The 25756-nt window shown below is 43.3% G+C and overlaps 1 protein-coding gene across 3 annotated transcripts in view; it reads right to left on the bottom strand.

The window, feature by feature from the left end:
* The window catches only part of Baz1b (bromodomain adjacent to zinc finger domain 1B), a 62353-nt gene extending 41924 nt beyond the window's left edge, over nucleotides 1-20429 (bottom strand). For all 3 annotated transcript variants that reach the window (XM_021162486.2, XM_021162487.3, XM_029477264.2), the window contains exons 1-3: nucleotides 19759-20429; nucleotides 10394-10510; nucleotides 6658-6802 (exon numbers count right to left, since the gene is read on the bottom strand). In XM_021162486.2, the coding sequence (XP_021018145.2) occupies nucleotides 6658-6802; nucleotides 10394-10510; nucleotides 19759-19865 (369 nt within the window). In that variant the 5' untranslated portion in view covers nucleotides 19866-20429. The remainder of the gene's footprint in view (nucleotides 1-6657; nucleotides 6803-10393; nucleotides 10511-19758) is intronic.
* Between the last annotated feature and the right edge of the window lie 5327 nt (nucleotides 20430-25756).

Genomic DNA, 25756 nt, shown 5'->3' with positions numbered 1-25756 from the left:
TGTGTGCCACCATACTCCCACCATGATGAAAATGGACTAAGCCTCTAAAATTGTAAGCCAGACCCTATTTTAATGCTCTCTTAAAAGAGTTACTTTGGTCAATGGTGTCTTCACAGCAACAGAACAGTGACTAAGACACCTAGCAAACAAAAACTCATGCAAACTATATAAAGTATTCAGGCATAGTAAACTTTGCTCCTCATATTTCTAGGCCTAAATATACATTAACAAATAAACCGGGCAGTGGTGGCGCATGCCTTTAATCCCAGCACTTGGAGGCAGAGGCAGGCAGATTTGAGTTTGAGGCCAGTCTGGTCTACAGAGTGAGTTCCAGGCAGCCAGGGCTACACAGAGAAACCCTGTCTCAAAAACACAATAAATAAATAAATAAATAAATAAATAAATAAATAAATAAATAAATAAGCCAGCCAGCCTGGCACAGAGAAACCCTGTCTCGAAAACACCATAAATCAATCAATCAATCAGCCAGCCTGGCACAGTATCATATGCCTATAATTCCAGCACCTGAAAGGGTGAGGAAGATTTCTTCGCATTCAAGGCCAGTCTGAAAAGATAGTGAGCTCCAGACTAGCATGGACTACAAAAACATCATTTCAAAACTCAACTAAACCAATGGTTCTCAGCCTCCCTAATGCTATGGCCCTTTAACACAGTTCCTTGTGTATAGTGATCCTCAACTGTAAAATGATTTCACTGCTACTCCATAACTAATTTTGATACTGTCATGAATCATAATGTAAATATCTGATATACAGCCCCAAAAGAGTCATGTCCCCAGGGTGACCACTGAAGTAAACAAGCAAAAAGATCTGCCACGAAATACCACGCTAATCTATAATCCCTAGGAGGCTGAGGCAGGAAGATCAGAACTTCTACACCATCATCTCCTACATAGTAAGTTCAAGGTCAGCCTGGGCTACACAGCAACATCCAGTTTCAACAAAAAAAATTAAATAGAATAAAATGGAGGGGCTACATAAATAAAATGAGCAGTTGCTCTTGAAGAAAACAGGGGTTTGATTCTCTGTACCCATATAATGGCTCTCAAATATCTGTAACCCCAGTTTTAGGGCTCTAGCAGGTTCACATGTGGTGTACATACACTCGTGTAGGCAAAACATTTATAAAAGCAAAATATACCTTAAATAAATAATATTCTATTACATAATTATGTACTATGTACTAAGGGCAATTGTGCTAGCCTAAAACATATGCCAAGTACAGTTCAAGAACTGCATTTTTTTGTTTTCACTGTATACCTGGCTAACTGGAACTCATCATGTAGAGCAGACTGGCCTAAACTTCGTAGTAATCCTCCTGTCCTTTCTTCTAAAGTTCGAGGATTATAAATGCATCACCACACCCAAATAAGAACTTTTTTTGTTTTTCAAAAATAAAATATCTAGTTGTTACAGAACCCATCTGCTAAAGGACTATCTTTTCTCCACTTAATTACCTTTCAGTGACTATTACAAATCAGTTGTCTGGGTTTATTTTTGGATGGTAGTCTACTGCACTATCTGTCTTACCATGGAAACTAAATTGGCTGGGCACAGCGGCATGTGACTGTACTCCAGAACTCTATCGGAAGAGGCAGGAGGACTGACATAGGCAAAGGCAAGTCTAGTCCTGTGGATTTCCAGAACAGCCTGTGCTACATAAAAACCTGTCTCACGGGCTGGTGAGATGGCTCAGTGGGTAAGAGCACCCGACTGCTCTTCCGAAGGTCCAGAGTTCAAATCCCAGCAACCACATGGTGGCTCACAACCATCCGTAACGAGATCTGGCGCCCTCTTCTGGAGTGTCTGAAGACAGCTACAGTGTACTTACATATAACAAATAAATAAATCTTAAAAAAAAAAAAAAACCTGTCTCACCTGGGAATTGTTCACAACCACCTCTGACTCTAGCTCAAGGGGTATCACATCAGACACTTCTGACATCTATGGTCACCTGTCCACATACCCATATACATAATTAAAAAAAAAATCTTAAAAGCACACGCACACAAACCAAGTACTTAGGCTAAGCAATTATAGAATTAAGACAACACTATGACACCTACATCACCATATAGACTTTTTTTAAAAATCACACACAAGACAATAAGCATATCAGCTCATATCTGTAATCCTAGCACTTGTAAAGTATAGAGGAAGATCAAGAGTTAAAGGCCACCCTTGACTACACAAGAAATTTGAGGCCAGTCTGAACTAAATCATACCCTGTCTCCAAAAAACAAGGAAAGGGTGAAGAGCACACATACCCCTCCCACACACATATACAGAAGTGCAACTTTAATAGTTCTTAAGTAAACCACTCTCTACCTCAGAGATTGACAGCCACTGTATTATTTTGTTTTGACTTCAGTAAGTGGAATCAAGACTGTATTATTCTGTGACTACCTTCTTTTAATTTTACATTTTTTTTGCTATTGAGTATTCAAGGCCTTAACAATTTATTCATTCAACTGCTGATAGGTCCTTAGGTAATTTCCTCTTTGGAGTATTATTTGTAATACTAAGAGTTCTTACACAAGTATCCTGGGGCAATATTATAAAGATAAATGTTCAAAAATGACAGCCCAGTCAAGGGGACATGCATATTCAACTGTGTTAGCAATCCCAAAGCATTCACAAGAGCTACATACTGTTCACAGCACTGGTGCTGAGTGAACGCTGGCACTACAGCTCAGAGGTAACTTACACACCTGCCTAGCATGTGTACAGCTGAGTGTGCAAACAGTACAGCAACGGGAAAAAGAATAAGCAAAAGCAATGTATGAGCAGTTCTGTTTTCTTACCAATTTTGGCAGTTGCTCATATTTTCTAATCTCATATGTATAAAATTCTTGATTTTGATTTGATTCCTGAAGCATAAATGAGTTTAAACATCTTTTCATGGTTTGGGACATCCATATTCCCATCCTTTGCCTCAAATACTCTTGTTCCATCTTTGGTTTGTTTTGTTTTCTTTTCTTTTTTTTTTTAAAGGTTTATTTATTTATTACATGTAAGTACACTGTAAGTACACTGTAGCTGTCTTCAGACACACCAGAAGAGGGAATCATATCTTGTTACGGATGGTTGTGAGCCACCATGTGGTTGCTGGGATTTGAACTCAGGACCTTTGGAAGAACAGTCGGGTACCCTTACCTGCTGAGCCATCTCACCAGCCCTGTTTTGTTTTCTTACTTTGTATTTTATTTTCAGTGTTAAGGATGGCATCTCGGGCCCTGCTCATGCTGGGCAAGTATTCCACAGTCCCTCACCGGCAGGCAGACTTTAAACCGTCTCCAGTCCTTTTCCGTCTTGTAGATATGCCCAGTGCTTTCCTTTTTTTTTTTTTTTTTTTTTTTTTAAGATTTATTTATTTTATTTATATGAGTACACTGTCACTGTTCTCAGACACACCAGAAGGCATCAAATCCCATTACAGATGGTTGTGAGCCACCGTGTGGTTGCTGGGAACTGAACTCAGGACCTCGGGAAGAGCAGTCAGTGCTCTTAACCATTGAGCCATCTCTCCTGCCCCTGCCCAATGCTTTCCTTTTGTCACTATGGTTGTGCTTTGTTTTTCTTCCTTTTGCTTTTAAGTCTAGTCTTTCTTCTCTACCTGGCTCGGTGTTTACAAAGGCTATTTTGGGTTTCTGTGCCCTCCAGATCTTGATGAGGTCAGCCCATAGGAAGCACACAGTAATCAGACATGGTGGGGTTATTTCTGTTATATTTCCCTTAACAAATTCAAAGCAAGTTAGCTAGATCAGATCACTAAATCAGTCTAATAACTACAGTTACTTTTCCTATGTTTTGGACCCACTGCCTTCTCTTTATGTCCCTGAGGTTTGTTTAGAAATGACAACATCCCTATTGCTCATAGCAACCAGGACTTCTTTTTTTTTTTTTTTTTATTATTATTATTGTTGTTATTGTTGTTATCATTGGTTTTTCTTTTTTCTTTTTTTTTTTTAAAGATTTTATTTATTATATGTAAGTACACCGTAGCTGTCTTCAGACATTCCAGAAGAGGGCGCCAGATCTCGTTGCGGATGGTTGTGAGCCACCATGTGGTTGCTGGGATTTGAACTCTGGACCTTCAGAAGAGCAGTCGGGTGCTCTTACCCACTGAGCCATCTCACCAGCCCCAACCAGGACTTCTTATGAAGTGTTGCTTGTGCTTGATCAGACTCTTGTCTGATTTCAAAAGTCCCTTTACTAAACGCAATTCAATTACACGATTTAAGTCCTTCATCTGTTTTTTGTTATTGTTGTTGTTATTAAAATGTAACACTTAAAAGGCAGAGGTGTGATCATCCACACAAGCAGATTTCTTTGCGTTGGAAGCCAGCCTGTTCTACAGAGTGAGTTCTAAGTTCTAATACAGGCAGGGGTATGTAAAGAGACCCTGTCCTAAAACAACAAAAAGAGACAGAGGCAAGAAAACTGCTTATAGTTTAAGGCCAGCCTAGCATACAGAATGAGAATCTCAAAAGATCAAACCAAACCAACCAATAAACAAAACCACTGATATTTTCAGACGTTACAAATAAAAGATATAAAATACACAGAACAAGAGTAAATTCATTAAATACATCAGTGAAATAAAGTGCAAGCAGAGTGAGGTATCAGACATAAATGAATTCAGTGTCAATCTTACTACTTACTGGCTACTACAGCACCTTCTGCCCCTGAGCAAGATAGCCTAACACTAAAACCCCTGAAAATCACATTCTGAGATTGCAAAGATGGGTAGCTATTTAAACCAACATTTAGGTAATAGCTTGCAAAGATAAGGGGTTACTTTATTTCTTCTACTTAAAAGAGCATTTCCTGGATCATCCTCCCTTTGGAGCCACTTCAACTCTCTGAAGTACTTTCTCACTTCTCCTAAATAAATTTATGTTCAGGCTGGCAAGATGGCTGAGCAGATAAGGCACATGCCAACAAACCTGGCAAACTGAGTTCAATTCCCATATGCTGGAAGCCAAGAAGCAACCCCCACAGGTTGTTCTCTAACCTCCACACAGGTACCGTGGTACAGGAGTGTGCATACATATGCAAGGAACAACATATAAGTAAGTGAATATGATGAAAAATTGTATTAAATAATCTGTCACACTGCTCTTAAAAAAGAAAAGCCGGGCAGTGGTGGTGCACGCCTTTAATCCTAGAACTTGAGAGGCAGAGGCAGGCAGATTTCTGAGTTTGAGGCCAGCCTAGTCTACAAAGTGAGTCCTAGGACAGCCAGAGCTACACAGAGAAACCTTGTCTAGGAAAAAACAAAAACAACACAATAAATCATACATATAGTTCTTTAGCTATAATCCCAATATTGGAGAGGCTGAGGCAAGATGCCCACAACGTAAAGGGCAGCCTGGGAAGTTCTGGAGCAGCATGGGATACGGAGCACCATCCTAAGTCAAACAACAACAGATCCATAAAATCAAATCTCGAAAGAGTATTTATTTCCTCACTCCAAAGACAGTAACAATTTTCAGAACCAAAATGCAACAGAAAGTCCAAAGATGTGATGGAGGCTCCCTAGGCATGTAAGGCCCAGGGTTCCCTTCCTAATGGGGTGGGAGAAGGGGGTGGAAATCAAACAGTGCTGGCAGGCACTGTGGTCACTGAGGAGGCTGAAGTAGGACTCCAAGATCCAGGCCAACCTGGACTCCAAATCCAGACCATTTCTTTCAAAAGAAAGAAAAGATCATTAGGCAACCAACCTAAGGACCACAAATCAGTGAAGAACGGGCGGGCCAGAGTCTAGCTTTCAGAACACACCCTAGCCCAGCACTAGTGGTGCACACGCCTGTGATCCCAGCACTCAGGAGGCAGAGGCAGGTGGATCCGAGTTCAAGGTCAGTCTGGTCTACAGAGTAAGTTCCAGGACAGCCAGGGTTATACAGAGAAACTGTCTCCAAAAATAAAAAGGAATCCATCTAACTTAAGAAACAATGCACTTTCTTTACTCTGACAAAAGTAAAAAGTAGTAACCCCAGTGTTGATCATATATTTTCTTATCTTGAATTCATCTAATACATGTCAACATGAATACCTATGGAAATGTTACCTCACTACTTTTCTTCATATTCTTTTGCCTTATGTAAAGTGACTCTGCTATCCCAAACATACAGGTATTTTTTTAAAAAAATGTTTGTGCCGGGCAGTGGTGGCGCACGCCTTTGATCCCAGCACTCGGGAGGCAGAGGCAGGAGGATTTCTGAGTTCGAGGCCAACCTGGTCTACAGAGTGAGTTCCAGGACAGCAAGGGCTACACAGAGAAACCCTGTCTCGAAAAACAAAAGCAAACAAACAAAAAAATGTTAGCTTCAGCCAGACATAAGTATATGCCTTTAATACCAGCAGAGGCAGGCAAATAAATCACCTTGACTTTAGCTGGACCACAGAGCCTAAGCAGTCTCAATCAATCAATAAATAAATTTAGAAAATCAAAAAACAAAACAAACAAACCAAAAACAAGCCAGGTGGTGGTGGCACACACTTTTAATCCCAGCAGTCAAGTGGATCTGAGTTTGAGGACAGCCTCATCTATAGTGACCAGTTCCTGAACAGCCAGGGCTACACAGAGAAACCCTGTCTCGTAAAACAAACAAACAAGAATACAGACACTTACCTCAAAGTCACACTCTTCCCCCACGGCATATTTGGTCATGATTTCTAACCAGGCAGAATCGACAAGCTTCTCTAAGGAGGCTGTGTTATGGTGAACCATTTCCAGAACAAGCTTCTCGTACCAGTTAGGAAACTCTTCCTTCAAACTAAATAAAAGTCAACAATTAGCAAGGAAATACAAAAGCCTTTAGCGGGAGATTTCAACTCAAACTTTAAAAAAAAAAAGAAAGAAAAAAGACAATATTTTACAGCAATTTTAGGGTGACAAGTATTTCCTTTTTAAAAAATTACTTGAAAATTTCATGCAATGTGTTTTACTCCCTCGCCCCCAAAAGAAACTGTCTTCAGCAAGTACAGGCAAAGCACTGGAAAATGAAGGAAGATTAAGAAGCCCAAAGTAGGGGGGCTGGAGATGGCTCAGAGGTTAAGAGCACTGACTGCTCTTCCAAAGGTCCCGAGTTCAAATCCCAGCAACCACATGGTGGCTCACAACCATCTTTAATGGGATCTGATGCCCTCTTCTGGTGTGTCTGAAGACAGCTACAGTGTATACTTGAGATTAATAAGTAAATCTTAAAAAAAAAAAAAAAAAAAGCTCAAAGTGGGTCTGGAGCGAGGGTTCAGCAGTTAAGAGTATTTGCTGTTCTCAGGACCCAAATTCAGTTTCTAGCACACACATAAGAACTCACAGCTGTCTGTAACTCCAGTTCCAAGGGATGTGATGCCTTCTGACCTCCTTCTATGCCAAGCAAGCATGTAGTGCACATACATACATGCAGGCAAAATACTCATATATAGAAAGTAAATACATCTTAAAAAATAAAATAACAGGGCTGGCGAGATGGCTCAGTGGTTAAGAGCGCCGACTGCTATTCCAAAGGTCCCGAGTTCAAATCCCAGCAACCACATGGTGGCTCACAACCATCCATAACGAAATCTGATTCCCTCTTCTGGAGTGTCTGAAGACAGCTACAGTGTACTTACATATGATAAATAAATAAATCTTAAAAAAAAATAAAATAAATAAAAAAACAAAGAAAATAATAATAAAGAAACTGCAGCTACCAGGGCATGGTAGTTCACAAGCAACAACAACAAACAAAACAAAAGAAAACAAAACAAAACCAAGACAACCAGTTCAGGTGGCCTAACCAAGATATCTTAGCTTGAGGCCAGTGTGGAAAGGAGAGCGGGATAAGTAGGAGATAAGCAGGGAAAGACACATCAGTTTGCAGAAGAAAACAAACTAAGAACTCTTAAATACTCGTCAGATTAATCCATCCAGATTAGCTTTCTCACTCATAAATGAAAATAATAAGCATACTACCAATAAATTCAACACTTCCCCTATTATGTTGCTTTTTAGGGTCTCAATGTGTTGCCCTGGAACTCTCTATGTAGACCAGTGGGCACTAAACTCAGAATTGTCTGCTCTGCCTCCTGGAGTGCTGGAATTAAAGGTGTGTGCCATTAGGCTCTGCTCCATTACTTTGCTTTTGCAGTGCACTTTGTTCCAAGTGCAAATTTCTTCCTATCCTTTGACTATATGTATTTCAAATGCATTTGCTCACTTCTCACAATATCCCATGAAATGGCCAGCACTTTTTTTTTTTTAAAGATTTATTTATTTATTATATGTAAGTGCACTGTAGCTGTTTTCAGACACTCCAGAAGAGGGAGTCAGATCTCGTTACAGATGGTTGTGAGCCACCATGTGGTTGCTGGGATTTGAACTCCTGACCTTTGGAAGAGCATTCGGGTGCTCTTACCCACTGAGCCATCTCACCAGCCTGAGCACTTTTATTTTATTGTCAAAAGCTTCAGGAAAGCCGGGCAAGGTGGTGCACACCTTTAATCCCAGCACTTGGGAGGCAGAGGCAGGCTGATTTCTGAGTTTGAGGCCAGCCTGGTCTACAGAGTGAATTCCAGGACAGCCAGGGATACACAGAGAAACCCTGTCTTGAGCCCCACCCCCCCACCCCCCCATCCCTGCAAAAAAAGCTTCAGGAAAGGTTACCTGGTCGGTTCCTGACTTGAGTCTAAAGCCCTCCCAAAGTAAAACAATGAGTTTTCATAAGAGTTCCTTCACTTACTTATCTAGCATAAAGTAATTTTAATTATCATACCAAGGATGGCAGTGAATACTACAAAGTGGTCTTTGGACACTAATGACTAATCTGTTCCAATCCTTATGAAAAGCAACTGGGGGGATGAAGAGATGGCTCATAATTGGCTACTCTTCCAAAGGACCCAGGTTCAACTCTTAGCACCCATATGGCAGCTTATAAATATCTGCAACTCCAGTTCAAGAGGATTCTAGCTTCTGAGGGCATTGTACACACATACATGCAGGCTTAACAACCTGTATACTGAAAATACAATTAATCTTAAAAAAAAGAATAGATAGGTAGCACGTATCAAAGCTGCTATGTATTCAAAGATATCCATAGTTGAATTCCTTTGACAGAAAATAGAAACTAAGTGGACAACTAGACATGTAATTCCAACTAGAAATGACAGTGTTTCGTGTGCTTTACTGAGTAACTAGAGGCAGAAACCCAGGAGCATGTCAAGCAAGTCTTCCACCAAAGAGCTGCACCCCAGCCTCACGTTAGGTTTTGTATCGTCTTCTTTTATTCTGTGCTATCCATGGCTACCTACAGTTCTCTAACTGACTACTGGACGTCAAGTGTCTTACCGCACGCTACAAAACAGAATCTGAACAGAACCTCTAGCCTGGTTGAGGTAAGTAGTCAATTACCTTTGTACTCTTCCCATGGACGTCCCTTCCCAGCTTAACCATCCTCCCAAGATGTCCTAAGACTTCTTTAATTCCATAAGTTTTCCCCCGAACCCTATAATCCTCTCTTTCCACTAATTCTATCAAGTCAATCAAGTTTTAAAACCTCACTGTCTAGGAGAGGCCGAACAGTAGAGAGTTCAGATTCTCTCTCATGTACCTTTTCAAAGGACACTACTTTTTCTTAGCATTCTCTAGGCAAGTGTGATAACCCTGAACCGCATTCCCCAGAATTATTCGAATAAACAGAAAAAGATTTCTACCTTGACTAAAAATTTTAAAACTTCCCTAACTTTAAAAAAATTTTTAGATTTCCTTTTACATGTTATGAGTGTTTTGCCTACATAGATATATGTGCACCAAATGCATGCCATATGCCCAGGTAGGTCACAAGAAGGTATCAAGCCCCCTAGAACTGGAGTTACGATGGCTGTAAGCCACCATGTGAGATCTGGGAACTGAACTCAGGTGCTCTTTAAGAGCAACAAGTACTCTTAACACTGAGCCATCATGTCTTCAGACCCCTTCTCTCTTTCTCAATAATCCCCCATTACTTCTAACATTCTTAATTACCAAATCATATACTTTATAGAACCTGTGGCCAATACAGGTTTAGTTTGTTTTTTTTTTTTCTGCCTTGATATTACTTCTAGAGCATATCAGAACTTTACTTAGAATTATATTTTCAAAATATTTATAAGGTAAAACAAAAACAAACACCCAAAGGCTTAGTAAAATACCCAGTAAGTACACATACATAGTAAATACCAGCAAAATGCTACTAACCGACGAGCACTCTGAGCACAGCACACTAACACAATGTATTACATTCAAGTCCCAAATACTTAAATACAAACACCACCTTACAGGTATTATCTCCACCTAACTTCCCTGACATAGAAAGATGGTGCCAAAGGGGAAGGCTTCTGATACTCACAGCTCAGCAACTTCCTGTTCCTCTTCCCAGGCCTCCTTGTGTGTTAGCTGACTGCTTCCTGTGCTCTTACATGTCCAAATGCGTTCACTGTATCTTTCCAGGCGGGCTTCATACTCTCTGTCAGCAGTGGCTCAGGAAAACAATATTCAAGCAACAAAACACCCAATACACACTCAGAAAAGACATATCTATACTATAGAAAAAGGCCCAAGTATCCTTTCTTTAAGGTAGAACAAGAGAAAATAAAAATGAAGTCTATTTAGTCATAAATCCAAAGTATATCATAATTGAAAAATGATAATAACTGGTCACATGTTTGTTGTTGTTTTTCAAGACCGAGTTTCTCTGTACAGCCCTGGAACTCTGTAGATGAAGCTGCACCACCATACCTAGCAGGAATATGGACGTTACTAAGATTAAGTGAAACTAACACAGCTTAGATAGTCAAATAGTTTAAGAATCATTCCACAGGGGCTCAGGAGTGACAGCTCATCAGTTAAGAGCACTTGCTGCTCTTCCAAAGAACACCCTCATGGTAACTCACACCTGCAACACCAATTCCAGGAGATTCACTATCTCCTTTGGACCGCTTCAGATGCCAGGTACTAATGTGGTACATGCACTCACACACTTACACACACACACTCACACACACAAACAAAACATTCAATTTTACATATAAAATGAGATAAATAAACCTAATAACATTTTAAAAATCAGTCTACAGGCCGGGTGGTGGTGGTGCACAGCTTTAATCCCAGCACTTGGGAGGCAGAGGCAGGTGGATTTCTGAGTTCCAGGCCAGCCTGGGCTACAGAGTGAGTTCCAGGACAGCCAGGCCTATACAAAAAAATATCAGTCTAGACTCTTGCTTTCTCTTGCTCCTGCTTCCTCACCCTCTTCCCCCTCTCTCTCTGATCCTCCCCGCCCCCCCACCATGTGCTCATGGCCGGCGTGTTCTCTCTCTCTCTCTCTGCCTTTATCACTAATCCCTCAACTCCCCTCCCCATGTCCTGAATAAACTTTATTCTATACTAAAAAAAAAAAAAAAAAAAAAAAAAAATATATGTATCAGTCTACAGTTAAGATAAGATGACTATATCAAAGTCTGAGATAAATTCAGACTAGTGACTCTTTACCACCAGCCTTTCTATCTACCTTGGAAATACCTGTTCCTTCCTAAGGCTTGAAAAACAAATTCCAAGCTGGGACTGTCATGCAGTAGGGCATCTGCCTGAGCCAGTATCACAATTCAAAGTAAGTAAGTCAAATGCATAAACACCTAACCTAAAACCTAGCTTTGATATACTATTTATTCCAGTCTTCATGTTGGCTCTGATAACACTGAACTCACAAAGCATTTAGTAGTTGTTCAGTCTTCCAGTGTGAGATGGGAGAAGAGAAGGCAAATTCCTACCATCCCAACTGGAACTGTCAGTCAGACAAACTCAAATTCAAATAACAAGCAACTAGTTTACTTTTGTGTACCAATAATAACAGATGCTAGACAAGAAAGCAAACTGAGCTGCAACTAGAGTCAGCTGCCAATCCCAGTATATCCCACGCAACATGTTTCATCTTGGCTCAACGTATTAAAAGTCAGTTGTGGCTTCACCTCTAATCCCAGAACCTAGGAGGCAGGGGCAGGAAGATCAGGAGTTCCAAGTCATCCTCAGTTACACAAGGAGTTTGAGACTAGCTTGGGCCAAATGAAATCCTGCCTCAAAAAACAAAAACAAAACAAAAGGGGGTGGGGGTAGGGGGTTAGCCTGTTAAAGGGTATTGAGTCAGCAGCCCCTGATTCTGTTTTAGATTTTAGGTCACCAGAAGTCAGTCACTACAAGTAACCACTCACAGAAAATGTCAACTGAGGTACTTCTGTCTCAGCAACTGCTGCACATGTAATTGAGACAAAATGTCAAAGCAATTCTCAAAAGGTTAAGCAATCTATAACTAATCAGGTCCTTTCAAGTCCTTGGCTATATCATTATACACTTACTTTTCTTGACTCCAAGAACTATTCTCTTTACCACAATATACTGCTTTATTCTCTTCAACCTAATAAGGCCGGTTTCTTTCAAAAGTACCTGACTGTGGTTTAATTGAGAATGGTCCCAAGAGGGCCATACATTTGATGCTTGGTCATTAATGCGTAACTACCTGAGATGTAGTAAGAGTCGGTGGTAAGCCGGGCGTGGTGGCGCACGCCTTTAATCCCAGCACTCGGGAGGCAGAGGCAGGCGGATTTCTGAGTTCGAGGCCAGCCTGGTCTACAAAGTGAGTGCCAGGACAGCCAGGGCTACACAGAGAAACCCTGTCTCGAAAAACCAAAAAAAAAAAAAAAAAAAGAGTCGGTGGTAGGTGTAGATTTTCAGGATAAGGAGTCAAGGAGGTGGGCTTTGGGGCTTCAAAACCATAAGCCAATCCCAGAGTCCTCTTTTCCTGTTGCCTCCAGATCTGGATGCAGAAACGTTACTGTCTGCATGCCACCTTGTTCCTGCCATATTCCCTACCATGACAATGGATTAAACCTCTCAAATTATAAGCAAGCCCCAATTAAATGTTCTCTTCCATAAGTGCTGCTGTGGTCATGGTGTCATTACAGCAACAAAACACTAACCAAGGCACTGAAAGTCTGAAAAGTGGTCCACCAGCATATGGAGCCTTAAGTAGTAAAGTAAAAGGGCTGGAGAGAGAGCTCTGTGGTTAAGACCACCTAATGTTGCTGCAGAGAGCCTATGTTCTGTGGCCAGAACTCATTCACAACCATCTGGAGTGCTCCAGGAAATCTGATGCTCTCTCTGACATCCAGACACTAGACATGCATGTGGTTTGGTGTACATACATACATACATGCAGGAGAAATCCCCATACATATTAATTACTCAAAAACAAAAACAAAACACACAACTAAAGATGGGTGTGGTGGTACACACTTGCAATCCCACCATTCCTGAGGCTGGAGCCTGTCACAAACAGAACAATAATCCTAAGAGTTCTAATAGCGCCAACTCTCAGATTTGCTTTTTAATCCTATCTTTTCTCTCTTTGGATCACAGTGCCAATGATCAACTGTAATCTGGGATCATGTATTGTATTAAGTGGGCATTGTCATAAATTTGTAATTTCGATATATGGGAGAGAAGCAGGAAGACTGCCCCATGTTCAAAGCTAGCCTGGGCCACACAGAAAGTTTGAAACCAGCAGGGACTATAATTAAAAAGAAACAAACCCTACCAAAACAACAATTTGGGGATCTGAAGAGACGGCTCAGTGGTTAAGAGCACTGGCTGCTCTTCCAGGTAATCAGGATTTTATTCCCAGCACCTATATAGTGGCTCACAAACATCCTTAACTCTAGTTCCGGGAGATGTGACCTCTTCTCTTCTGGCATCTGAGGGCACCAGACATGTACATGGTGCACAGATATATATGCCAACAAAACACAGATAAAGTAATCATTTTTTTTAGTTTTTAAAGATTTATTCAAAATCAGGATAGGTGACCCACAACTTTAATCCCAGCACTTGGAGGCAGATCTCTTGAGTTTGAGGATAGCCAGGCCTATCAGGCACGTTCCAGGACAGCCAGGGTTCAAGAAACCCTGGCTTAAAAAAAAAATTTATTCAGAACTATAAATTAACACTATTTACAGCTACCCAACTTGAAAAACATGCTCTACTCTGTCTGTTTAGAGCCAGATTTACTGTACAAATAACAGCCCCTCAGTAAACCATGTAAGAGTGCCCGGAGCATACTACAAAGTTCCTAAACAGTTGTTTCTAAACTTTAGCACACATGACTACTGATGCACACAACAAAAGCATGAGTCTACATTAGGCTGTTGCTAGCTCCAGCTCCTGCTTTTTTTTGAAACCCAGTTTTACTTAACAGATCCTATGACCAAATATCAAAAGCTGTTAAAGCCGGAGGGGCTGCCTAAAAGCTTCAGGCCAGTCACAACGGTCAAAATCAAGTAAAAGCCAGCCTGGGTTCCATAAGCCCGACCATAACTCCAGCAGGGTCAGTGGTGGCAAATGCCTTTAATCCCAGCAATAGTGAGGCAGGGGCAAGAGGATCGCTGGGAGTTCTCAAAAACAAACAAACACAAAAACAAAACAAAAAACAGGGTGGAGGGCTAGACATGGTGGCACATGCCTTTAATCACAACATTTGGGAGGCAGAGGTAGATGGATCTCTGCAAGGCCAGCCTGGCCCACACAGTGAGACCCTGTCTCAAAACAAACAGGGCTGGAGAAATGGCTCAATGTTGAAGAGGAGGAGGATCTGGTTTCAATTTCTAGCACTCACATGGAAGCTTGAAACTGTCTGTAACTACAGTCCCAGGGGATCCAACCCTTTCTTCTTATCTCCATGGGTACCATACATACATTTATGTCCATAAACACTCAGACACATAAAAGCAACAGCAACCAAAAATATACACCAAACCCGACTCTAATCAATTAATGTTATTCTAGTAAGTGTCTTGCCTATGGTACTACCCCTACGGAAGACTATCCATAGGTACAAAGGTTAAGTACAATTAATAACCTATGACAGTGAAAACATACAATCATTAAATTCATGTATTATCTGAAATGTCCAGTTTCCTTTTTTTTTTTTTTTTGGTTTTTTTGAGACAGGGTTTCTCTGTGTAGCCCTGGCTGTCCTGGAACTCACTTTGTAGACCAGGCTGGCCTTGAACTCAGAAATCCGCCTGCCTCTGCCTCCCGAGTGCTGGGATTAAAGGCGTGCGCCACCACGCCCGGCTCCTTTTTTTTAAGATTAAAAAATTTGGGGGCTGAAGAGATGGCTCAGAGGTTAAGAGCACTCACTGACTGCTCTTTCAGAGGTCCTGAATTCAATTCCCAGCAACCACATGGTGACTCACAACCTTCTGTAATGGGATCCGATGCCCTCTTCCGGTCTGCCCTAAGACAGCGAAAGTGTACTCACATACACCAAATAAATAAATCTTGGAAAAAAAAAAGGGGGGGGGGGCTGGAGAGATAATGGCTCAGCAGTTAAGAGCACTGATTGCTCTTCCAGAGTTCTTGAGTTCAATTCCCAGCAAGCACATGGTAGCTAATCTGTAATGGGATCTGATGCCCTCTTCTAGTATGTCTGAAGACAGCTACAGTGTATTCATATACATAAAAGAAAATGAATCTTATTAAAAATTTGAGTGTGCCGGTGTCTGTGAATGAAGCATGCCATGTATGTGTAGTACCCACAGAAGCCAGAAGAGGGCATTATGCTCCCTTGGAGCTGGATTTACAGGTTTTGAGCCTGCAATCTGGGGTTTCTTATGGTAGACCTATGGTAGTGCTCTTAACACTCCCATCTCTCCAGCTCTTTTGTTTTTGAGAAATGGTCTCCCTTGTAGCCAGGCTGGCCTAAAGCCCCCTTTCCTCCTGCCTTAGCTTTGGAATGCAGGGATTACAGCCATAAGCCACCAGTAAGCTTCCACTGTCAATTAATTCAATGAAGACATACAAGGTACCTTTTAAGAACATACTCACGGCTTTAAGTAAAATAGAAAAATTTGTTATAACTAAACATGCAGTCAAAATGAGGAGAAAATTACTCTTATTAAAATATAACCCTAAGGGCTGGTGAGATGGCTCAGCGGTTAAGAGTGCCAACTGCTCTTCCAAAGGTCCCAAGTTCAAATCCCAGCAACCACATGGTGGCTCACAACCATCCATAACGAAATCTGATGCCCTATTCTGGAGTGTCTGAAGACAGCTACGGTGTACTTAAATAAATAAATAAATCTTTAAAAAATATATATATATATATAAAACCCTAAATATAAATTGAGGAGTGGTGATACTTCAAATACAGCTGTTGCTCATCTGCTTTCCTCTATGGAACCACTCATAATGAAACATGCCAACCAGCCAGCCACATGGTCCAGAACTCTCTAAAACTACCCTCAATATGCTCCCTGCTTCTGGAAATTCCAGGTGAGCAATTTCCTCTAAATATCATCTTTTAAAAAAGAATTCCTTTAAAAGTCCTAAATACTGGTAGAGGAAATTCTAAACAAATGTCTATTAAATGTATACCATTTAAAATGGTTCAGGTTTCAGTTTTCATTAAGAAAATGTCTGCAAGATTAGGGAAACGGTACTATGATGGTGCCCGCTTGCTCCACAATGTGCATCAAAGCATATACACCCACCCCACCTCCAGACAATAAATAAATAATAAACAATGCCTTTGTTAATAATTCTAAATTAGCTGGCTATGTTTCAAATGTCTCAGACTTACCTCTGGGGCTGGTGAGATGGCTCAGCAGGTAAGAGCACTGACTGCTCTTCCGAAGGCCCTGAGTTCAAATCCCAGCAACCACATGGTGGCTCACAACCATCTGTAAAGAGATCTGACTCCCTCTTCTGGTGTGTCTGAAGCAGCTACAGTGTACTTATATATAATAATAAATAAATCTTAAAAAAAAAAAAGACTTACCTCTGATAATATTAGTATGACTATCAATAGGTCAAAGAATCAGCTGGGTCATGGTACCATGATACCAAGGCTAGCAAACCTCGGAGTTTAAACCAGTCTGGACTAGGCCAGTCAAGGCTGCATAGTGACACCCTGCCTAAATAAATAAGTAAGTAGATAGATACATAGATAACAGACATGTACGGAGTCTATGCCAGAGTCCCAGGAGTAAAGTTTTACTCTACTGACATCATGAAAATAGTTTTAAAAGCAAGTATGGTACTTTTAGAATAATGTACTTCATAGAACTAAATACACCTTATATCATCTAATTACAACACAAACTGACACAGAGTAGACTAATATCTCAATAAAAGTGTGGGGGTGGTTACTGAAGAGATGGCTCAACAGTTAAGAGCACTTGCTGTGGATCTAGGTTCAGTTCTCAGCTAACACATGGTGGAAACCATGTATAGGCATACAGAAGGTTCACACACATAAATGTAGGCAAAACACTCATGTCCATAAAGTATATAAATCTTTAAAAAAAATGTTTTGATTCAGTTAAAAGCAAAGGAGGATGTGTGGCATGGTGGCACATGACTATGACCCTAGAACCCAGAAACCTTTCACTTGGGAGGCTGACACACGATTCAGGAGCTCAAAGGCAACATGGTTTATGTCAGAGCCTGCAGCTCAGGCATGCAGGGCACATGCAGGGCCCTGGGCCCCATCCTGTACCACAGTTCCTGTTCTTCCCTTCATTTATTTACAGTGACATCCTTGAAAGAGTACTAGATTGTAATCCCAACATTCATCATTTATACACAAGAGTCCATGAACATTAACATACCGACTTCAATTCCCTTGGGCCCACTGGGCAAGCAGACAGGAAATCTGGACCACCTCTAAGACCCTTTTAAGCTCAGAAATGCCATAAGCATACATAAGCAAACACCTACATGGAGGCCAGGCATGGTGCTGCAAGCCTTTCATCTCAGAACTTAGAACAGGTATGGAATGGCAGATCTTTTGAGTTTCAGGCCAATCTGCTCTACAAAATGTTCCATCCTTGACAGAGCCACACAGTGAGACCCTACTGAAAGAAAGAGAAAACAAAAACAAAAACCCAACTGGGGCTTAGAGTCAACAGTGAGGTTAAGTGCACAGAACCTGGGTTCAATCCCCAGCACCCTCACAGTAGCTCACAATCCAAATCTGGCCTCCAGGGTCCTCCAGACACACAGTGCTCCATAGACACACAGGCAGGGGAAACATCTATACAGACATAATTAAAAGGTGGAAAATAATCTCTGTAGGTGGACACTGCCTTTCAGAACTGATGCTAGAAGGACTGAAGCTGTACTGGCTGGTCCTGAGGTCTATTAATCCCAGATTCTAGGGAGGCTAAAGCAGGAGAACCAAAAGTTCAAGGCCTGCCTAAGCCACATGGTGAGTTCCCAGCCAGTCTCAGCAATTTTAAGGATGCCCTGACTCAAAAGAAAAAAAACAGAGGGCCCAGGATGGAGCTTACTAATAGTGCAGGGCCCTACATTAAATTCCCCAAATATTGAGGAAAGGAAGGGGAGTAAAAATATCCTAAATATTCAGAACACCTTATTAAATCTACATAGGTGATCAGCAATTCCATCACTTGGGAAGTTAGGCAGGAAAACGTCACACTTAGCTTCCAACACCTACATTAGACATCAACCTAAGTTAAAAGACAATTAAAAATGAAACAACAAAAAACAAGGCAGGAAAGAGGCAAAGGCCAAAAGTAAACTGAAATACTTCACCTGAATTCTTCCTGCTCTTACTTAATCTTTCCAAAGGGAAAGGGGTGGTAAAGATAGCAGGACAGGCAAGTTTGGTAAGGAAACTTAGCTTTTTAAAATACAAATAAGCCTTAAAAGATTCATTCAACATTCCCCCTACCATGGGGGGGGGGGGTAGTAATACAACTTTTAACTAAGAGGCTATGCTTGGTCAAGAAATCTTAAAGTAATGATTGGAAATGCAGACTTTGTATTCTAAAACACCAGTTTCACGTTCCAGAGAGAGATTGAGAGAGAGAGAGAGAGAGAGAGAGAAGAGAGAGAGAGAGAGATTGAGATTGAGAGAGAAAACACAATCATGGATCGGGAATGCAGTGTCCAGCCTCTCGGTGAGTTCGAGGCCAGCCGGTGCTACATGAAGCGCTCGCTCAAAAAAAAAAAAAAAAGACGGAAAAATGAAACTTCTAAATGTCAAACTTCTGTGTTCTCTAGGAAATAAAAGGCCACCAGAACCATCAATGTACCTTTCTGCTCTTTCCCATCTTCAGTGGGTAAAAAGTTAATGCCAGGTTTTGTGATTTACGGTTCTGTCAGTTCATCCCTGGCCTAAAGTCCACTCCGGAGGAGAAAAACAAAACCCACAAGCCCAATCAGTGTCCCCGCACAGCCCACTCAAGACGCAGTAGAGGCTTGCACAAGCCGGATCACGCGGCTACGCCGGTACAATTTCAAAAACTTAAACTTGACGGTTTCATTTCTATGAAAGGAGAGAGAAATAAAATGCGCAAAGGAAACCCGGCTACCCTCCCTAGTCATTTAGGGCCCGAAGCCAAGTTGGGGAGGAGGGGATTGGTGTTGCGATCACCACCGAGGCCCCGGGGACAAAGTGAAGGGAAAAGGGATGGAGGCGCGCGGTTCCGGGAAGGACGGCTGGAGACCGCCCGGAGGGATCTCGCCGCGGAGCTCCCAAGCCCGGGGGAGCAGGGCCCCGAGCATCACGGCCCGCGGACGGCCCCGTGCGGTGACAGCTGCCCCGCGAACCGCGCGCGGCCCATTCGCATCTCGCCATCTCCATCCCTCGCCCTGCGCAGCCGCGGCCGAGCGTCCACACCGCGCGCGGAGAAAGGATACTCCCGGGTGCGGAAGGCCTCCTGAGTGTGCGGGATGGTGAAGAGCGGCTCCTCTCCGGGCAGCGGTTTCACCAGCGGGAAGGGCTTGCGGCCCAGCAGCGGCGCCATCGCGGCGGCGGCGGCGGCGGCGGCGCCGGCAGGGGACGGAGCGCTGAAGGCTCGGCCGCTCTGCTGCGCAGCGCTAGGCCCCGGCAGCCCCGGGGCGAGCGAGCGAGCGAGGCGCCTGGCTCCCGGGGCGATGGGGGAGGGGAGGGGTGAGAGGGCGGCGCGAACTCCGGCTTCCCTCAGAGCTGGCGGGACCGCGCCACGGCCATGGAAGCCAGGGGGACGCCTCGAGGGGAGAAAACGGAGAGATTCTCCTCGCCCCTTCCGGCGCCTTTCACCTCACGCCGATCTCCGCCGTGGCGACCGCCAGTCACGACTCCTCTCCAGCGGGCACGGGAGGAAATTATTGAAAAATGGCGGGAGATTCCCTTCCTCCCCCCCCGCTGCCGGGCCAGCGCACAGACTAACTTGCTTCTCCGTGGCGCCCTGGGGCGGAGGCTCCGATAGGCGGAGGGCTCGTCGGCCTTCGCAGCCTATTGGCTCAGAGAGGCTGCCGCTCCGAGGTCGAGGCCCGCCCCCTGGGCTCCAGCCGCGAAGTTGAGTTGCAGCGCAGCAGAGGGCAGTCTGAAAAGGTGAAAGGTCACGTTATGTAAGAGCCGGGGACTGGCGTGCGGGCCTCCAGTGGCGGACTTCAAAAGTAATGGGACAGCAGTGGGAGGGGGAGGACGAAAAGCGGAAGACTCAAAGAGGTCAGAGCAGAAAGCCCTGTCACTGATACAGACATTGCGCCATCTGTCACCGACGGCGACACCGACATCCGGGCACTCACTGTCCGTGTGCTGCGCCGGAGGGGGGAGGGGGAGCGCGCGGCCAGGGGCTTTGTCTTTCCACTCGCGCTCCGCCCCCCTTCTTAAAGGGGCCGCGCTCGGCCACGCCCGGGGATGCGCGGGTGGAGCTGTACTGGGCGGGAAGTAACTCGGGCCCTCTCCAAACTGAAGTTCCGCATTGGGGCGACTGGGACCCCAACCTTCCCCGACGCGGCATCACTGTGGTTGAGAAACGGAGATTATCAGCCTGTTTTTTAAGGACTACAGTGAAGGATAATGAAGAACTTTCTTTAAAAATATGTGGAGGAAGAGCCGCAGAGCTGACTCAGGGGCTAAGATCTTGTACTCGTTCAGAGGACCCAAGTTCAATTCTTAGCTCCCACTTCGGTTAGCTCAAACCTGCCTGCGGCTGCAGCTCCAGGAGTTCCCATTCCTCTTGCCTCCTCAGGCAGCAGCACTCACGTGCACGTAACATCCCCCAACATGCGTGCACACATACACAATTTAAAAATAAATCTTGAAAGTAAAATAAACGGAAAAATAATAAAGAAGGTTTTTTGTATGTACATATGTAAAAGACTATATTCATATATGTGTGTGTGTGTATGTATATAGTGCGACTAAGTGATGCAGGTTTTTGAAGCTGGACAGTCCTAAGTGAGTTTGTGACTAGCCTGGGCTACAGTCTTACAGGCTGAATAGCAAGTCCCTATCACAATAAATAAGTAAAGCTATGTTAGAGAACATATGTATTAAGCTCATGGGGCTGGAGAAGTGACTCCGCATGCAATTAAGAGTTCTTCCAGAGGTTCTGGGTCTGATTCACAGTATTTGTGTTGGAGGATCACAATCGCCTGTGACTCCAGAGCAATAGACGCTTGCAACCCTGTATACATACCCCCCCCATACACATAATTTAAAATAAAAATAAATGTACTATTAAAGAAGATGGGCCTAAAGGGATGGCTTAAGGTTAACACAGACTGTTCTTGCAGAAGACCTGAGTTGGATTCCAGCACCCACATGCAATGGCTCCCAACCTTTACTAACTCCAGTTCAACAGGTCAAAGACGCTCTAGCGCCCTCTTTTGGTCTCTGAAGGCATGTGGGCGTGCCTTCACACCACCACCCCACCCCCACCTCTTCCCATAAATAAGTTCATAGTGAGACTCTGAAACCAACAATAACAATAATAAATTTAAATGTATAGTTCATTAATTAAAATTATATTAAATGATATGTATGTATAAATAAACAAACGTTGGGGCCAGAGATATGACTCAAAATTAAGAGTACTGGCTACTCTTGCTGGGAACTAGAGTTTGAATCCCAGCACCCACGTGGTGGCTCACAACAATCTGTAAGTTCAGTCCCCGGGATCTGACACTCTCTTCTGGTCTCCTTGGGCACTGTACACATGTAGGGCACAGACACACAGGCAAAACATACATTCTCACACACACACACACACACACAAGAAAATAATAGTAAAAGCTGGAGAGTTGAGGATCTGATACTAGGTGGTCGTGAAGATCAGAATGCCAGCACTGGGAAAAAGAGGGAACTCCTCAGGCAGGACTATGGCCTATCATAAAGGGGGTGGGGTAGGGACAGGAAGCAAAAGAAGGAAAGGAGAAATAAAAAGAAAAAAGGGAAGGTAAAGAAAAATGAGCTTACTGGGCCGGGACAGAACCACCTGGCACTGCCATCCAGGTTTTGTGAGACATGTTCATGCCATGTAGCCAGGCCAGCCTCAAACCACAGGCCTCCTGCCTCAGTCTCCTAGCTGCATCCACCTCTCCTCTGTGCCTTGGATTGCTCCATTGCTTTCTGAACCTTTTCTCCCAATTGTTCTAAGCACACCCATCTGAAATGGGAATATGAGGGTTCTTTGGAAAGCCAGTTGTGTTGGATGGTGTTTTGCTGGGGCAAACATGTGAAGGAACGTCTCGCTGAAGCAGACATGTGAGAAAGAGTGTTCTGCAAGCTTGTGAAAGGACATATGATGAAGGATTCTTCATTAATCACACACCTTTATCGGTCCGCCTTATATTTTGTAGTTGGGCTGCATTTGTCAGGACTCCATAGAGAGAAATGCACCAAAAACCTCAAAGGACTATAACAGACAATAACAGAGGCTGAGCTTGCTTGCTGGTATAGCCAGCTGGGCAATGCTTGTTAGTATCCACTCTTCACTGATCTTCACTTCCTCGAGAGAGGTACAGCTGAGAACTTCTGCTTTTGTCCCTCCTGGTCCCTTCTGCTAACTAGTGCTGAGACTACAAAGTGAGTTCCTGGACAGCCAGGGCTATACAGAGAAATCCTGTCTCGAAAAAAAAAATAGCATATATTGTTTATATGTATTTGTGTAATAAAGAGTTTATCAAACATTTTCATAATATATATGTATATATATGTGTGTGTATATATATATATATGTATATATATATATGTGTGTATATATACATATATATATTTCTTTTAATTTGAGACAGGGTTTCTCTGTGTAGTCCTGGCTGTCCTAGAACTCACTCTGTAGACCAGACTGGCCTCAAACTCAGAAATCTTCCTGCCTCTGCCTCCCAAGTGCTGGGATTAAAGGCGTGCATCACCACTGTCAGGCTTGGTTGGTTGGTTGGTTTGGTTTTTTTGTTACTTTAATTTTGGTTTGGTTTGGTTTGGTTTTTTGGTTTTTCGAGACAGGGTTTCTGTGTGTGCCCCTGGCTGTCCTGGAACTCACTCTGTAGACCAGGCTGGCCTCAAACTCAGAAACCCCCCTGCCTCTGCCTCCCATGTACCACTACAGGGACCTACTTTCATATTTTGTTGGTTTTGGTATTATTTTTGGTATTATTATTATTATTACTATTATTATTATTTTGCTTCATGTGTGTGTTTTTTTTTTTTTTGGTTTTTCGAGACAGGGTTTCTCTGTGTATCCCTGGCTGTCCTGGAACTCACTTTGTAGACCAGGCTGGCCTGGAACTCAGAAATCCGCCTGCCTCTGCCTCCCGAGTGCTGGGATTAAAGGCGTGCGCCACCACGCCCGGCATTGCTTTATGTTTTGTCTTGTTGGTTTTGTTATTGTTATCTTTGAGGGTTTGTTTTTTTGTTTTTGTTTTTTTCTTTTTGTTTGTCTTACTTTTTCTTTTTTTTTTTTCTTAATCTCCTTTTGATATCCTGAACCAATTACAGATGGTTGTGAGCCACCATGTGGTTGCTGGGAATTGAACTTAGGACCTCTGAAGAGCAAACAGTCCTCTTTTTTTTATTTTTTTTTTTATTTTTTTTTTTTTTTGGTTTTTCGAGACAGGGTTTCTCTGTGTAGCTCTGGCTGTCCTGGAACTCACTCTGTAGACCAGGCTGGCCTCGAACTCGGAAATCCGCCTGCCTCTGCCTCCCGAGTGCTGGGATTAAAGGCGTGCGCCACCACGCCACCACGCCCGGCGCAAACAGTCCTCTTAACCAGCCCCTTGTTTGTTTTTCTGTGTGGGGTATGGGGGGGGGGTAGTGGGAGGGGAGTGAGAGAGAGAGAATGTATTTTGTGCTGCCCCTAGCAGGAGCATGGATGAGGGCTTATGCACAGGCCACCACACCACTGAAGATGCTGCTCCCTCTCCCAGCAGCTTCTACTCTCCTAGATTCTCAGGGAGTGGCAGGGCAGGCCTTTGAGTCCCTCCCCCACCTCTGACAGAATGCTGTGGAGCTGGGTCTTGAGGTCTTATGCAGTCACAACTCAAGGCTTTGGATTTGTTTTTAAGGCAGGATCTCTTTCTTATTTTTTTTTTTTTAAGATTTTATTTATTTATTATATGTAAGTACACTGTAGCTGTCTTCAGACACTCCAGAAGAGGGCGCCAGATCTTGTTGCGGATGGTTGTGAGCCACCATGTGGTTGCTGGGATTTGAACTCTGGACCTTCGGAAGAGCAGTCGGGTGCTCTTACCCACTGAGCCATCCCTTTCAAGCCAGGCTGGCCTCTGTCTTACTGTATAGCTGTGAAAATGACCTTAAACCTCTCATCTTCTGGTTTCACCACCCAGAGCCTGGCTCACAGGCGTGCTGTGCTGCCCCATTTCTGCTGTTCAGGGTCTCTGTCCAACTCCGAATGAGAGGCAAGCTCTCTCTAACAGCTGAGCTACACCCCCAGTGCAACTATTTTTTTTTTTCTCTGTAAATCATAATTTTAGAATGATTACTCATTCCATGTAGGCTCTGTCCCATTTGAATAAACAAATTAATACTAAAGGACAGAGATTGAAGCCAGCAGTTTCTAGGGATCCTCTACAGACCTCCTCCTGTGCCTGTTCCCCAGTTAGCAGTCGCTGGTTTCCTACCGGGAAAAGTGCCATTTAAAGCTACATAACCAAGCTGAATCTTTTGTTATTATCTTATTTACTTTTGAGAGAGAGTTTCGTGATGTAGCTCTGGCTGTCCTGGAACTCACTCTGTAGACCAGGGCCTCAAACCCACAGAGTCACTTGCCTTTGCCTCTCTAGTGCTAGGATTAAAGGTGCATGCCACTATGCCCAGCTAAGTTTTACTATTTATGTGGATGAGTGTTTAGTCTCTGTGTATGACTGCACTACAGGTGTCCCACGCCCTCAGAAGCCACAAGCGGATGTCATAGCTCCTGGGACTGATGTTACCCTTCATTGTTCGCCTCCATGTGGGTTCTGGGAATTGAACCTGAGCCTGCTCTAAAGGAGTGCTCTTAACTGCGGAACTGAGTTTCCAGTCCCTTCTTCATTTGTGAGACAGGGTCCTTTGGAATCTAGGCTGGCCTAAAGGATAACCCTAAACTTTTCTTTTCTTTCTTTCTTTCTTTTTTCTTGAGTCAGAGTGTAGCTCTGGCTGTCCTAGAACTATGTAGACCAGCCTTGAATTCACAGAAATTCTCCTGCCTCTACCTCTCAAGTGCTGAGATTAAAGGCATGTGCCACCATGCTAGGACCGACCCTGGTCTTCCTGCCTACCCATCTCCAGTGCCACAAGTACACTAGTGTGCCTTGTTTTAAGTGGTATGGAAGGTAGAACCCCTGGTCATGAACCATGCTGCGGGTGCTGGGAACTCAACTCAGATCGTCTGTAAGAGCAGTGCATGCTGCCCATAACCACCAAGCCGCC

The sequence above is a fragment of the Mus caroli genome, unplaced genomic scaffold, assembly GCF_978045245.1.
Source record: "Mus caroli unplaced genomic scaffold, Mus_caroli_1 scaffold_4, whole genome shotgun sequence".
NCBI lineage: Eukaryota > Metazoa > Chordata > Mammalia > Rodentia > Muridae > Mus > Mus caroli.
This window is presented reverse-complemented; position numbering and strand designations above follow the sequence as displayed.